Source organism: Cibotium barometz, chromosome 24, assembly GCF_041138505.1.
Source record: "Cibotium barometz isolate CiBa-2024 chromosome 24, ASM4113850v1, whole genome shotgun sequence".
In the NCBI taxonomy this organism is placed as follows: domain Eukaryota; kingdom Viridiplantae; phylum Streptophyta; class Polypodiopsida; order Cyatheales; family Cibotiaceae; genus Cibotium; species Cibotium barometz.
The window spans coordinates 2490333-2504381 of NC_141069.1; the positions used below are offsets into that span (position 1 = coordinate 2490333).

Sequence of the window (14049 nt, forward strand, 5' to 3'; positions counted from 1 at the left end):
GAACGCAGTCTTTATGTCCAGCTGATGTACATTCCAACCATTATGAGCTGCTAATGCACAGATGCTACGAACAGTGGTCATACGACATGTGGGAGCAAAAGTCTCATCAAAATCAATGCCCTTCTCTTGAGCATAACCTTTTGCAACAAGCCTAGCCTTATGGCGATCCACTGTGCCATCAGGCTTACGCTTCAATTTGTATACCCACTTAGTGCCAATGGCCTTCTTGCCAGGGGGCAAGTCACATAAAGACCATGTACCATTCTTCATAATAGCATCGTATTCTGCTTGCATAGCAGCCATCCAATTTTCTGAACTTTGTGCCTCATCAAATGAAACAGGCTCACTTTCATCGCACATACTAGAAACAGCCAATGCATAACAATCTGACGCATAAGAGGCACCATGAGAGCCAGAACGAGTGCGACTAGACAAAGGGGCATCCAACTTGCTGTCACGCAAAGTCTGCACCAGCCATCTAGGCATATTCCTAGAGCCCTCAATCTCTTGTCTCTCATCCTCAAGTGCATCATGCACATCTGCATCAGATATAGGCTGATCTGTGCCATCATTTAAAACCTGCATAGGCTGAAAAACTGCCTCATGAGGTATTGCACTTGACTGTGCACCACTGAAAAGAGGCAACAATGTATCATAGACATCACGTGAGCTGATATCTGTCTCCTTAGTACATGAAACCAAGGGCTGAACTGCATCTTCCACAAATACAACATCACGGCTAACCAAAATGCGCTTTGTCTGTGGATGATACAAACGATAGCCTTTGCTCTCAGCACTATATCCAACAAAAATACATTTGACAGCTTTGTCATCCAATTTTCTGCGATGTTGCACAGGCACTAATGCATATGCCAGGCAACCAAAAACACGTAAATGGCCAACAGATGGCTTGCGGCCATGCCAAGCCTCATATGGAGTGACAACCTGTAATGCTTTGGTGGGACACCTGTTTAGTACATAAGTGGCACACATGACAGCCTCAAGCCAAAAACCATGTGGTAGACTTTGACTCTTAACCATACATCTTGCCATTTCCATGAGAGACCTGTTTTTTCTCTCAGCCACACCATTTTGCTGTGGTGTATACGGCACTGTACATTGGTGTTTTATCCCACGCTCAGCCAGAAATGCATTAAATTCTGAAGACATATACTCCCCCCCTCGATCTGAACGGAGGGTGCCCATCTTACTTTCTGACACATTTTCAGCCATAACCAAAAACTGTTTGAAGCACAAAAACACTTCGGACTTTGCCTTCAAAGGATATACCCATGCATGCCTGGTAAAATCATCAATGAAAGTCACGAAGTAAAGGTAGTTTCCAAATGATGGAGTTTGCATGGGACCACAAACATCACTGTGAACAAGCTGCAATCTGCGTTCAGCTCTCACTGATCCATCTTTGGGAAAGGAAGCACGCTGCATTTTACCCAATATGCAGCCCTCACAAACATGCTTGACAGGTGCCTCAAGCTTAGGCAAAGAAGACACCATTTCAGATTTCTGCAGGCGCAGCAAACTTGCAAAATTCAGATGACCAAAACGTGCATGCCACAGTTTTGCATTTGAAATAGCCTGCGTATCCATAATAGCACATGCTGAATCCTCTACACATTTGCCATCCATATTGAGCTTATACAGCCCTCGACATAGTGAACCAGATGCTACAATGATGTCACCACAAGAGAGATCATGAACAGTACATCTGTCATCCACAAATTTTACAACCAAACCTGTTTTGGCAAATGCGGAGACTGACAGCAGATTCTTTTTGATCCCTGGCACATACAATGCATCAAAAAGTGTAAAGGTGTTGCCATTTGCAACATTCAGCACAATCTGTCCAACTCCTTTAACGGGATAAGAGGAGTTATTGGCACAAGTGACAGTATTCCCTGTGGGAGCAGACTCAAGGAAAGTGAATAAACTGCGCTGCGAGGTGATATGCTTAGTGGCACCACTGTCAAAGTACCATACATCTGAATCTACTGCAGACATACATGTGTCATGCAAAGATGGGTCATAACTGCACTGCGCATTGAATGCCCATTCTGTATCTAGCACAACATTAGCAGATTCATTGTTAGAAGGAGAGGCATCTGCAACAGCCATACCAGCCTCTTTCTTCTTAGCCTCTTTCGCAGCCAGCTTAGGACACGCTTTGATGACATGATCATTTCCCTTACAGTACTTGCAAAATGTCTTCTGTTTGTCACCCTTCTTCTCATCTTTGTCTTCCTTCTTTGGTTGCGCAGCATTTGCAGATTTCTGCTTACTAGAAGAAAAGCCAGCTTTACCTTTTCCGCTTCTCTGACTAGCACCGAAAGCTTGATCTGCGACACGCATACTATTCCTGTTTTGCCTTGACTGGTCTTCTTGCAGCAAAACAGAAACTAACTCCTCAAATGATAAGGCATTGGGATTGCCTTTCATCATCAAGCGAAGAGTGGAAGCAAAACCTTGATAAGAATCTGGTAGACCATTCAAAACAGTCTGCACAAGTGAACTGTCTGACAGGATTTCATCTGCAGAAATGAGCTGCTCTTTGAAATCCTTGATCTTTGTCAAAAAGCTATCCATAGAATCACCTTCGTTCATATGCTCATTCTCCAACTGTTTTCGGAGATAAGCAACACGAGCCTCATTTCTTGCCTGATACAATGTGGCAAGTACATCCCAAGCATCCTTAGAAGTCCTGCAGGAGCGAATATGTGGGATAATGGTACGTTTGACAGACAGCGCAATCAAGGCATGAGCCTGCGCATCTCTACCATCCCAACGAATCTGCTCTGCTGAAAGTGGTGGTTCTCGAACAGCTGCTACAGCACTTGTGCCTGCACCATCATCAACAGTACCTGTTTCTGATGTGTTTGCAGCATTCCCAGCCACAATAGGACGTGCATCAATACCCTGCACAATATTCCATAACCCCTTTGCTACCAATACATGTCGCATCATATATGCCCACAATGGATAGTTGGTGCCATCCAACTTATCCTCAGCAGCCAACATGCGGAATACATCATTGTTGTCAGCCATGGCCAATGACTGTACTACTAGATGTAAATGCTGTCTGCAAGAGGTAAACCTGTATAAAATCGACCTGTGCTATATAGCACAGCCCAAAACAGACGAATGGGCACCTGTCCTGCAGATTTTAATCTTGACAGAAAATCTGCACAGTAGGACGATTTTGCCTGCGCAGTACTTGGAATGCAAAAACGGAGGGCGAAATGACTTCAGATCAAAATTCTGAAACGACCAAGCCCTACGGGCTTTCCCACGGCATATACTAACCTGCAGACGCTCGTGAAACCTCGTTGCAATCGGAGGAGATGAAGCGGCAGGTGCCGGTGATGCTGCCCGGGAGGAGGAAGCCTGCTCTGATACCAATTGTTGGAATTAGGGTTGCAGGAATGCACACACAACTTCAAGAAGATGAGGAAGCTTGAGCACAACACAGTAGTGTATTATGAGTGCCAAAAATGAAAGATAACAAGCCCTAGAAGATAATGGGCGTATATACAATGCACGGGGGAAAAAACCTCCTAGTGAGGGAAAAAGTGCCCCGGCGGTCCTAAGTGTGTTCACACACATCACTACTATAATATGGTAACATATATCTATCTAAAAGTACGTTTTCTATTACTACATATTATGTACACCTACATAATATAATATTATTATATTTACATTTACATATTATAATTTTACTCATAAGAATATGAGAGAGAGAGAGAGAGAGAGAGAGAGAGAGAGAGGTAGAGATATGAAGAAACACAAATTGAATTCTAAATTGTTATCTTTTTTCAAACATATATTCTTTTAAATATTTATCTGAGTTGTTATGTTTTGTCTATGACATCACTATCAACACTTGCCTCTAAATAAGGATGTATTGGGTTTGCATTTACCTACCTCCCAAAAAGGAGGTATCGACATCTACTTTCAATACCCACTCTCTCATTTTTAAATAACTTGTTAATAATATTGATGTGCCATACAAAGTGAAAATTAAGTCCTTGAAACTCATATTCGGTATATAAAGGAACTTGCACTTTGTTTCATCTCAGAAATAAACATTTGCTGCAAAATCAATGGGCAAAGCTTGGCCACCAGAAACATTGCAAGAGCTTGAAATTTTTCAAGTGCTAGCCTATTTCTTCATTCCTACATGCTCGCATGGTTGTTGCCCTCCCTGTTAGAATTGGATTGCCACTAATGCATTGTGGTGGAATGCGTGAGGAGCCAAGGAACTTGTGGAGTAATCCCACATGCGAATTGGGGGGCTTGGACGGAGCTATATATGTAGCATAGTGGGCATGGCTCTTAGGTGTCTTCCCCATCCCAGGTTTTGTGTGGACGTGAGGGGGGTATCTAGAGATGGGGGATGGCGGTATAACTAACAACCTCTAGGGATTCGATCATATGGTATCAAAGCGCTAGATGCTCGATCTTGGCAGAACTTTCAACTGCTTGAGATCTTCCTCCAAACGATGGTGAAAGGCGGCTGATGACAGTGATGAGGATCCATTGCAAAGGGATTGTGAAGGTTCACAAGACTAGGGACCTCTGGGAGACATTCATGAAAAAAATCGCAGCAGTGCAAGGATTCTGGTTTTGCTATGGTGACATCAAAGGGCTAGACGCTCGATCCTAGCAGAACTTCCACTGCTAAACGATGGTGAAAGGCGGCTGTTTGCTAGTGATGACGATCCATTGCAAAGGGATTGTGAAGGTTCACAAGACTAGAGACCTCTGGGGAGACATTCATGTAAAAAATGACAGCAATGCAAGGATTCTGGTTTGCTATCGTGAGATCAACGAACTCCTCCTGGCTGACTGTTGAGTTGACAGTCTTGCAAAGAGGGGGTTCACATGCATTGTTGGAGAGAGGGTGTTTCCACCAATGCACTGTGATGAGGATCCATTGCAAAGGGATTGTGAAGGTTCACAAGACTAGGGACCTCTGGGGAAACATTCATGTAAAAAATCGCAGCAGTGCAAGGATTCTGGTTTTGCTATGGTGACATCAAAGGGCTAGACGATGGTGAAAGGCGGCTGATGACAGTGATGAGGATCCATTGCAAAGGGATTGTGAAGGTTCACAAGACTAGGGACCTCTGGGGAGACATTCATGTAAAAAATCGCAGCAGTGCAAGGATTCTGATTTTGCTATGGTGACATCAAAGGGCTAGACGCTCGATCCTAGCAGAACTTCCACTGCTAAACGATGGTGAAAGGCGGCTCTTTGCTAGTGATGAGGATCCATTGCAAAGGGATTGTGAAGGTTCACAAGACTAGAGACCTCTAGGGAGACATTCATGTAAAAAATCACAGCAGTGCAAGGATTCTGGTTTGCTATCGTGACATCAACGAACTCCTCCTGGCCGACTGTTGAGTTGACAGTCTTGCAAAGAGGGGGTTCACATGCATTGTTGGAGAGAGGGTGTTTCCACCAATGCACTGTGATGAGGATCCATTGCAAAGGGATTGTGAAGGTTCACAAGACTAGGGACCTCTGGGGAGACATTCATGTAAAAAATCGCAGCAGTGCAAGGATTCTAGTTTTGCTATGGTGACATCAAAGGGCTAGACGATGGTGAAAGGCGGCTGATGACAGTGATGAGGATCCATTGCAAAGGGATTGTGAAGGTTCACAAGACTAGGGACCTCTGGGGAGACATTCATGTAAAAAATCGCAGCAGTGCAAGGATTCTGGTTTTGCTATGGTGACATCAAAGGGCTAGACGCTCGATCCTAGCAGAACTTCCACTGCTAAACGATGGTGAAAGGCGGCTCTTTGCTAGTGATGAGGATCCATTACAAAGGGATTGTGAAGGTTCACAAGACTAGAGACCTCTGGGGAGACATTCATGTAAAAAATCACAGCAGTGCAAGGATTCTGGTTTGCTATCGTGACATCAACGAACTCCTCCTGGCCGACTGTTGAGTTGACAGTCTTGCAAAGAGGGGGTTCACATGCATTGTTGGAGAGAGGGTGTTTCCACCAATGCACTGTGGTGGAATGCGTGAGCAGCCAAGGAACTCATGGAATAATCCTACATGCCAATTGGGGGCAATGCTTCCTCCAAACGATGGTGAAAGGCGGTTGTTTGGTAGTGATGAGGATCCATTGCAAAGGGATTGTGAAGGTTCACAAGACTAGAGACCTCTGGGGAGACATTCATGTAAAAAATCACAGCAGTGCAAGGATTCTGGTTTGCTATCATGACATCAACGAACTCCTCCTGGCCGACTGTTGAGTTGACAGTCTTGCAAAGAGGGGGTTCACATGCATTGTTGGAGAGAGGGTGTTTCCACCAATGCACTCTGGTGGAATGCGTGAGCAGCCAAGGAACTCATGGAATAATCCTGCATGCGAATTGGGGGCAATGGAGCTCTATATATAGCATAGTGGGATGGCACTAAGGTATCTTTTCTACCCGAGTTTTGTGTGGACGTGAGGGGAGCAGCTAGCGACCGGGATTGCTGCCTTCTTGTGATCGTACGCTAGCGACGGGGATTGTTGCCTTCTTGTGATCATACGCTAGTGACGGGGATTGCTGCATCTGTGATCGTACGTTGTGGTGTGGTGGTAACCTCTTCTCACACTTGCAAAATTAAAATTTGGTTACAAGTTGAGCAGCCAAAGGAGACTCAATTGGCAAGGAAGAACCAATCAACACAAGGCTTGGAAGTTGAAAGAGAAGAGTGGCTTTATTTGAAAAAGGACTTACTTGGCCACTCGGGAAAAGGATTGGATGTGGACACGTGTCAAATCTGGGAGCCACGTGGAGAGCTGCCGACCACAAGCAGGGATGTCGGATGGCACGGGCCAAAGCTCGCCTTCCAATGGCCATTGTCCAAGTAGGCGCCACGATGGAAGGCCAGGCAAGCAGAGCAACGTGCTGGTCTCGTCTCCAATCAAGGGCCACCTGGGTGGTGGATATTGGTCTCGCCTTCACGTTCACTTGCCCTTCCATCTCTGCAAATTAGCTCGTCAACAAGGGCGAGCGAGCTTTGAGCGCTGTGTGTGTGCGCGTACAGGGCAGAGAGAGCCATGCTAGACAACCATGTGTTGCCTCACTTAGGCCGCGAAGGTTTCTCCTGCCTGACTTGGGACCCCTTTCGATCACGCAGAACACCACCCTCCTGCACCAACAGCGCAGTGACAAGATGGAGGCCGCCCACGGAGCCCTCTCCTGCTGACAAGCGATGGGCGGCCCTTTGCGGCAGACCCAGATTCCTGTGCGTGAAAGCCCTGGGAAGCAGCGACAGAGATGGTCGAAATGGCAACAACGGGGTGGACGGCTGGGATCCCTCCTTCGAAATCGAGGTCCCGGCCGATCAGCGTCCGGTAATGATTCCACCAATCAATCAATTAATCTATGATTAGGACTAATCCACAAGGGCATTCGCAATCATTCATGCGAGCTAATGGCTACCGTGTACCTCTGTAGGCAAATGAGTTAGCGGCTTTGAAGGAGGAAGCTTTGTACTCTTGGGCGCAGCTCAGCTGGATTGACTTTGGTGTCCGTTTGGGGGGCCTCTGGCTCGTGTTCTTTGTGTTCTTGGGTGGACCCATTGCCAGTGCCAGCTTTGAACCCACCCGAGTGAGTGCCCAAAACCACAGATCAGCTTGTAATGTTTTGGTAGATCTTAGTCTTAGTCTCTTTTCTTGTGCTCACAAGGCATTGTTCTCACATGCAAACATGTTGATGATCCTTCATTCATGTGATTTTTCTTGCAAAAGTGAAGGGTCGAGGGTTGAATGTGAGTTTTCTAGTACTACTTTAATGACATCAACCGGCATATAGCGGCAGTGCGAGTTTAAGTCACAACATCTACAAATTAAAGAAAAGGGTAAATCAGATGCGCGTTTGCATAACGATTATGCTCAACTCTTTCTTCTGACTGGTGGATGCCTTGGAGGTGTGACTATCCACAAAGAGCTTCTCTTCAACTTTCGATGTGGCACCACCCCTATTTGCACCCTCAATTGCTGGTGCTTCTCCAAGAGGTCTGCATAGTTTCTCTTATATGTCGCCAAGACGCTATGTGCATTGACTGTTTAGTCTGTACGGGATGCCTCACAATTTGGTGATTCTATTGCATTTAGCAACCTTATATGGGGTGAGAATTGTGCAGGCTTGCCCAAACAAACATCAAAATGGTGCAGGATGAGCAATATAGTATATGCAATGCCGTCATGATGATATGGAAAGCACATTTCGTGCCTCCTTGCATTTACCTGAAAAACTTGAGGGACATGCGCTATTGAAGTTTGATTCGGTTTCTGTTGAGAGAGTTGAGGTCTAAATAGCTTTGACTTTCTCGATGTCTGAATGAAGTGTCCTATTATCTGCAACAAGTTGGAGCACTGGCTGATGTGGAGGAAACTGCAGGAGTTTTTGTGCACGAAATAAGACACAACTTAACCATGTGCAAACGGTAAGGTTAGGGCTTAGTCCGAAGACTGACCATATACATACACAGACAATCTGTTGTATGAATGGTGGACTCTGATATGCCAATGCTAATGCTCATCACACCACCCATGGAATGTGAGAGCCATATTGTGATGAATACCTATGCATGAACCGCATAATCAAGGCAAGGCTCTAATGATGTGGCATGTTCATATCCGTGTTTTGTACTTCTGAAGTCGTCCCAAGGCACCATCACAAGTTTCGATGTATGGTTTTATGCTTGAGGTAACATCAATCTCACATGTATAATCCTCTTTTGGCTACTTGGAACCTCTGTTGAACTTTTTGGTCTTTCTTAAATCCATTACAGAAGACTTCCGGTTACTGTAGATTGGTCAATGGTTCAAAACCTTGAGGTGATGCAGAAGCAGCATTAGTTGGTGAAATATTTGGCCGTGTCACGAAGACCAGTGAAGAAGTTGTAAATTTGCCTCTCTGCCACGGTACAAAGCTGCTTCTGGGATATGCCAAAGTTTACCATAGTGTCCTTTTATTTGACCCCCTGATGGGGTCATAAAAATCTTTTAGCTCCTTTCTCAAGTATAAGGCATATCCTTGGTATGTGCCACAACATAATTCTGCTTAGAAAGGTAAAGACATGTAGAAACTCTGTTCTGAAGGCTTGAAGCACTTGGAAGGTAACTCAAACTGATCGATTCATCTAAGCTACCGTAAAGGTGTAGCATAACCCAAGAACTGTGTAGAAGTGAATTAGAAGCTAGTTTAAATTTTTCCCTTCCCAGCTTGTTCCGGAAATTCTGGTCATGGAGGGCATGTCACCTGACAGACATATGTAGCTGAACGTGTTGTTAGTGCAGGATCATCCATAGTATGCATTGCTGTCTTAGGAGTCAAGGAAAGCAAGAAAAAGAGGGGACAATCAAAGTTAGTGGAAGGTGTTGGAGTTTTAACCTATATATGTTTATGACCTTTAGGATAGCTTGATGTTGCCTCTTGAAATGAGGTGGATGGAGCTGGGTTTATAACAGTAGAACTGTTGTCTTCAGCATCCATACTCGTGTTTATATTTTGGACTCATCAGACTCAAATTTTGTCCATTTCTTGCAGGAACCATTGAGATTTCTTCTTGCAGGGGGAGCTGGAGCATTGTTTGCTGTTGCAGTCATTGTTCTAAGATTGTACCTGGTTGGTCTTTCCTCTCGCACCAACAAAGATACAGTGTGCCACCATTAATGATGTATAGCTGTTAAAGAAATGGCACATTTGTCACAAATTCGTATCTTTTCAGGGATGGAGCTATGTTGGCAATAGGCTTCTTTCAGCTGTAGTGCCGTATGAAGAAACAGGGTGGTATGATGGACAGCTTTGGGTGAAGCCGCCAGAAGTAAGTAGTCAGCTTGACACACTCTTTGTTGCTTAGTTTCAACGTGTAGAACAGTCTCAGTTTTCTTAATGCAGGTGCTAGCAAGGGATCGTCTGCTGGGGGCATATCAGGTTGGTTAAAAGTCTCATACCATCACTTCCATGCTGTTTCTTGCAGTTGCTTTTTCATAGCATTGTGAGTTGGTGGAGTGATTCATCCTTGAGCCATGTCAGATACTAGCTCAACTCATGTCATTAAATTTCATGTGAAGCATGCATTAATGCTTGCTATTTGCGGCAATATCGAGATGTTGAAGTCCTTGTGTGGCATCAAAAATCAGGTCAAGCCAGTAATGAACAGACTGAAGCAGACATTGATAGGCGCAGCAGCACTGCTGGTCACTGCAACCGCCTCTCTTTTTTTGCTTATGCCATCGCAGAACAATGAAAGTGTAGCCGTTTTCACTCTTAAAAAGAGCAGTTCAGGAGCTTTGGCTGCTGAAACCAAAATTGGACTCAGGTGGCTTTCATTCAAGAGCCCTATACATTCCTTTTAAGAACAGAGTTCCTGGCTAAGATTTTAACACCACTCTATTGCCTTTTATGTACATATACACTCTTGGCTAAAATGTCAACAGCCATGTGTGTGCACTACTGGTCCATTTTAATGATAATTGTGATGTCATGTTATGCTTTTCATGATTTTGTTCATGCCAAGTAGTTGAAGGATACATTTTTGGCATGCTCATGGCAGGAAAGAAGACTTACTGAATCTGCCGGTTGACGTTTTGGATGATGATGAGCTTGCAGCAGCAGCAGCAGCAGCAGCAAAGGGAAGGCCAGTGTATTGTACGGATCGATATTACCGTGCCCTGGCTGGAGGTCAGTATTGCAAGTGGGAGGATCTCAGGGAGTAGCCATGTTGCGTATCTCTGACATTGCTCAGCCATTGCCCAGCCAACTCCAGCACGTGTACTAGTACAACTCTTCCAGAGCCTGCAGGGACTACCAGATGTGAGTGAGGTAAAGAGGTAATTTTCTATCACGTGAATGGGGTTTGTGGCTGTTCTGGAAGTGGTGGTGGACAGCTATTGTACTCAATACAGGAGGGTGTAGTAGGCACATAGGTTGTTTTAATGGCCTTACTTCTTTGCCATTGATTTGGATGTATTCTAGCTCTGTGAAGGTGTGTGCATAGAAAATTTTTTATTTCTGTGCGACCATATTGTGATTGGGTTCCTTGATTAAGGCTCATCTCTTGTACCAAATTAAGGAAGGCATGGACAGTTTTTTGCAATGCCATTTTTCTTTTGCCTTCCTCGGAGAGTTCTACGAAGCAATAGAATCAGATGGTCATAGCAAAGGGGAGGGCTAGAAAACATGGGTTGTTTTTTAACAACTGAGGACATCCCATATTGAACTCTTTAATTAGTGCAACCTCTAACTGCAATATATGAACAGGGCCTGATCTTTGCCCAAGCAAGATGACACGTTAAGTGCAGAAAAGCTGTGAATGAAACCGATGTTCGGGAGCAGTGGCCTAATGGAGTTTTAGAGCATTTTGGTGAATGTCGTAGACCATCAAACACATCACATTCCCATGGAGCATGGGAAGCTTTGAACACGAACAAGACAATGGAAGAGAACTTGGTCCGAACCATCATTCTGCAAAGGAAGACTAACAAAGAGGAGAAAGTATCCTTAGCAGAACTATAGCCACCGACAGCTTATCATTGGCTCCATTTGCCAGGCCTCATAAGCCTGTGTTGAGCCTTGTCCACACACACACACACACACAAAAAAAAAATGGGTGTGCACATCCTCTCTCTCTCTCTCTCAAGCATCTGCGTCCAACTCGTGCATCGACATGAAAAATCAATCAATCATGATGAACACGCGCAATCTGCCGCCGAACATACCTCAAGTATTGTGATGGTTGAGCTGTGTCCTGTGATGGGGATACGCAGTGATTGTTTCCGTGGAGGCTTCCTTCTCCATTGAGGAAATATGGTGATCACTTTCAGCCTTTTGCACCCAACCCACGTCCAATGAATCAGCATACGCAGCGTGCATGTAGTGCAGCACCAAGCAAGCGGCCCCAACACACTGTACGCTCTTCAAGTCCATGTTACAGGGTGGAAGCTTTGTTCTACTTAATGCAGCCCTAAGCCTACTGATTAGGAACATTAAACGCAATCAAGAGAGAGGAACTGTATTTTCAGTATATTGATATGGTATTGAAAGATGTAGATGTCTCAACTTCTATGGCCTTAGGCCTTCCAAAAAGAAGACCAAAATCTAACTTCATGGATTGCTTAAAACCCAATGATTGAATGAAGATGAACTATGACCTACCCCAAGATATCGACAAGGAGTGGCATGATTATTTTCTTCAAACATTGCTGGAGAAGGCTAAAATATGGTATTGCTAGTATCCTCCCAAAATAATTCTATCATACGGTTTACAAAGGCAAGCTTTCTTGAAAAGGTATAGAGAAACTCACAGTGATGAAGTTTGTATGCTGGAAAAAATCAAACAAAGAGTTTTGTGAATAAGAGGGTTTATGGAAAAGATCAAATGTTGAGAGATGGAATCGCGGTGTTGTGTGTATCTAGGAAAGCACCCTAGAGGTGCAAGATATTGTGGTAAGATAAGAATGCCACATGTAATATTGTATGGTGTGTGAGTGTTGACCAAAAGAGTGAAAAAAGGAGTGTCACATGGATGATGATGTGTAAAGTGGGATACGATTAGAAGGCCTACATCATTGTATGGTTCATTGAGATATGCAATAGGAATAGAGATCTTGTATTGAGTGTGCAATCTCTCTCTCTCTAGTCATGGAGTTTTTAGTGTAGTATAATCCACTTTTAAGTTTTATGTTTAATCTTGTGTCGATCATAATGATCAATCTCATATTAGGATTGTTAACATGGTATCAAAGCTTGGGTGGGCTCTTGGTCATGGTAAATATCTATGTATAGTTTTTTTGTTTATGACGTTATTTGATTAAGCATTATTTTCAGTTTATTATGGAAAAAAATTATGCACACTCATATTGTCATTAGTATTGCATTTGGAGAGAGATTATGTTGGTGATTGGAGAGAGTCTTGAAGCTGCCATGAAAGCTGAAAATGGAGATTTCAGCAAAGATGAAGTCTTGGAAGTTGCCTCATCGTCAAGGAAAGTGCAAATCGCAATTGCAACATTGAAGGTTGGTTTGTGTATTACATTGCCTCAATATTTTGGTTATTGAGCATGGGAGAATGCTCTTGTAGAGATGCATACTTGTCAAGATGATGGCAAGTGAGATGGTGGACTTAATGGAGTTCACATGTATGTGCATCAAGAAGAGGATGCACTTGTGGATGTTGCTCAAGGAGATGAGCAAAGTTGTGAAAGCTGTGGGAACTTTCACAATGGTTTATGCACCTTGGTTTCTTGTGAGAAACCACCATGAAGAACCACCCTTGAATGGTGGTGTGCAAGATATATGCATATGCATTTTCAAGATAAAGAGTGGGAGCTTGTGCTATAGCCATACAAATGGCCAGGGAATCCTCATTAGGAGGGGGTTGGGAGGCCAACAAATTAGCAGCACCAAATAAGGTAGCTTGTGAATTTAGCTACACGAAGATGGCAACTTGTGAATTGAAATTGCAATGAAAGCTCAAAAATTACACTAAGGTGAAAGGAGTGGACCAGAGCAGAGAGAAGCTTTGGAGCCCCAAGCGGTGGTGATTGCATGACACAGCTTCAGGAAGTTGTAGGTGACATGCCACAGCTACGGTGTTGGCAAGTCAAAGCCACAAGAGAAAACCTCAGTGAGACAAGGTTGAAGTAGAGCAAGAATGTCTCTCAGCCAGCAAGTGTCCTCGTGTGACATGTTAGCTACCTTGCTTGGGTACCGTAGTAGCATACGGTCAAGTTGAAGAAACCTGAAGAAGGAGGTCAATCGCCATGAGAGTTGGGATGAACTCTAGTAGCAAAATCAAGCAAGAAAGCAGTCACGGCAAATTCAGAGGCACTTGTTGTGGAACAGCAGTATGGTTACAGAGAAGGACATCACAACAGCTGAGAGAGCAAGACAACAACATGAAGCTTTACTACGCATATGGTGCAACAGAGAATGAAGAGAGGAAGCGGTATGGTAGATATATATAGTTAAGTTTTCATAGCGCACAACTTAGGGCTGGGGTCAACGAGCTTAG

At 44.2% G+C, this 14049-nt stretch overlaps 1 protein-coding gene across 1 annotated transcript; it reads left to right on the forward strand.

Annotated features, from left to right (window-relative positions):
* Positions 1–6913: 6913 nt before the first annotated feature.
* LOC147624800 (protein CONSERVED IN THE GREEN LINEAGE AND DIATOMS 27, chloroplastic-like) lies at positions 6914–11135 on the forward strand. Its single transcript, XM_086818029.1, has 7 exons — positions 6914–7381; positions 7485–7637; positions 9582–9659; positions 9763–9858; positions 9933–9968; positions 10178–10356; positions 10591–11135. The coding sequence occupies exons 1-7, from the start codon at positions 7085–7087 to the stop codon at positions 10751–10753; spliced, it is 1002 nt and encodes a 333-aa protein (XP_086674155.1). The 5' UTR covers positions 6914–7084; the 3' UTR covers positions 10754–11135.
* Positions 11136–14049: the final 2914 nt, after the last annotated feature.

What these genes read in the sequence shown, in the direction of transcription:
- LOC147624800 (XM_086818029.1), top strand. Translation starts at nt 7,085, where the DNA reads ATGCTAGACAACCATGTGTTGCCTCACTTAGGCCGCGAAGGTTTCTCC. An exon ending in CCAGCTTTGAACCCACCCGA is followed by an intron (nt 7,638 to 9,581) that starts GTGAGTGCCCAA and finishes CATTTCTTGCAG; the next exon opens with GAACCATTGAGATTTCTTCT. An exon ending in TTGTTCTAAGATTGTACCTG is followed by an intron (nt 9,660 to 9,762) that starts GTTGGTCTTTCC and finishes GTATCTTTTCAG; the next exon opens with GGATGGAGCTATGTTGGCAA.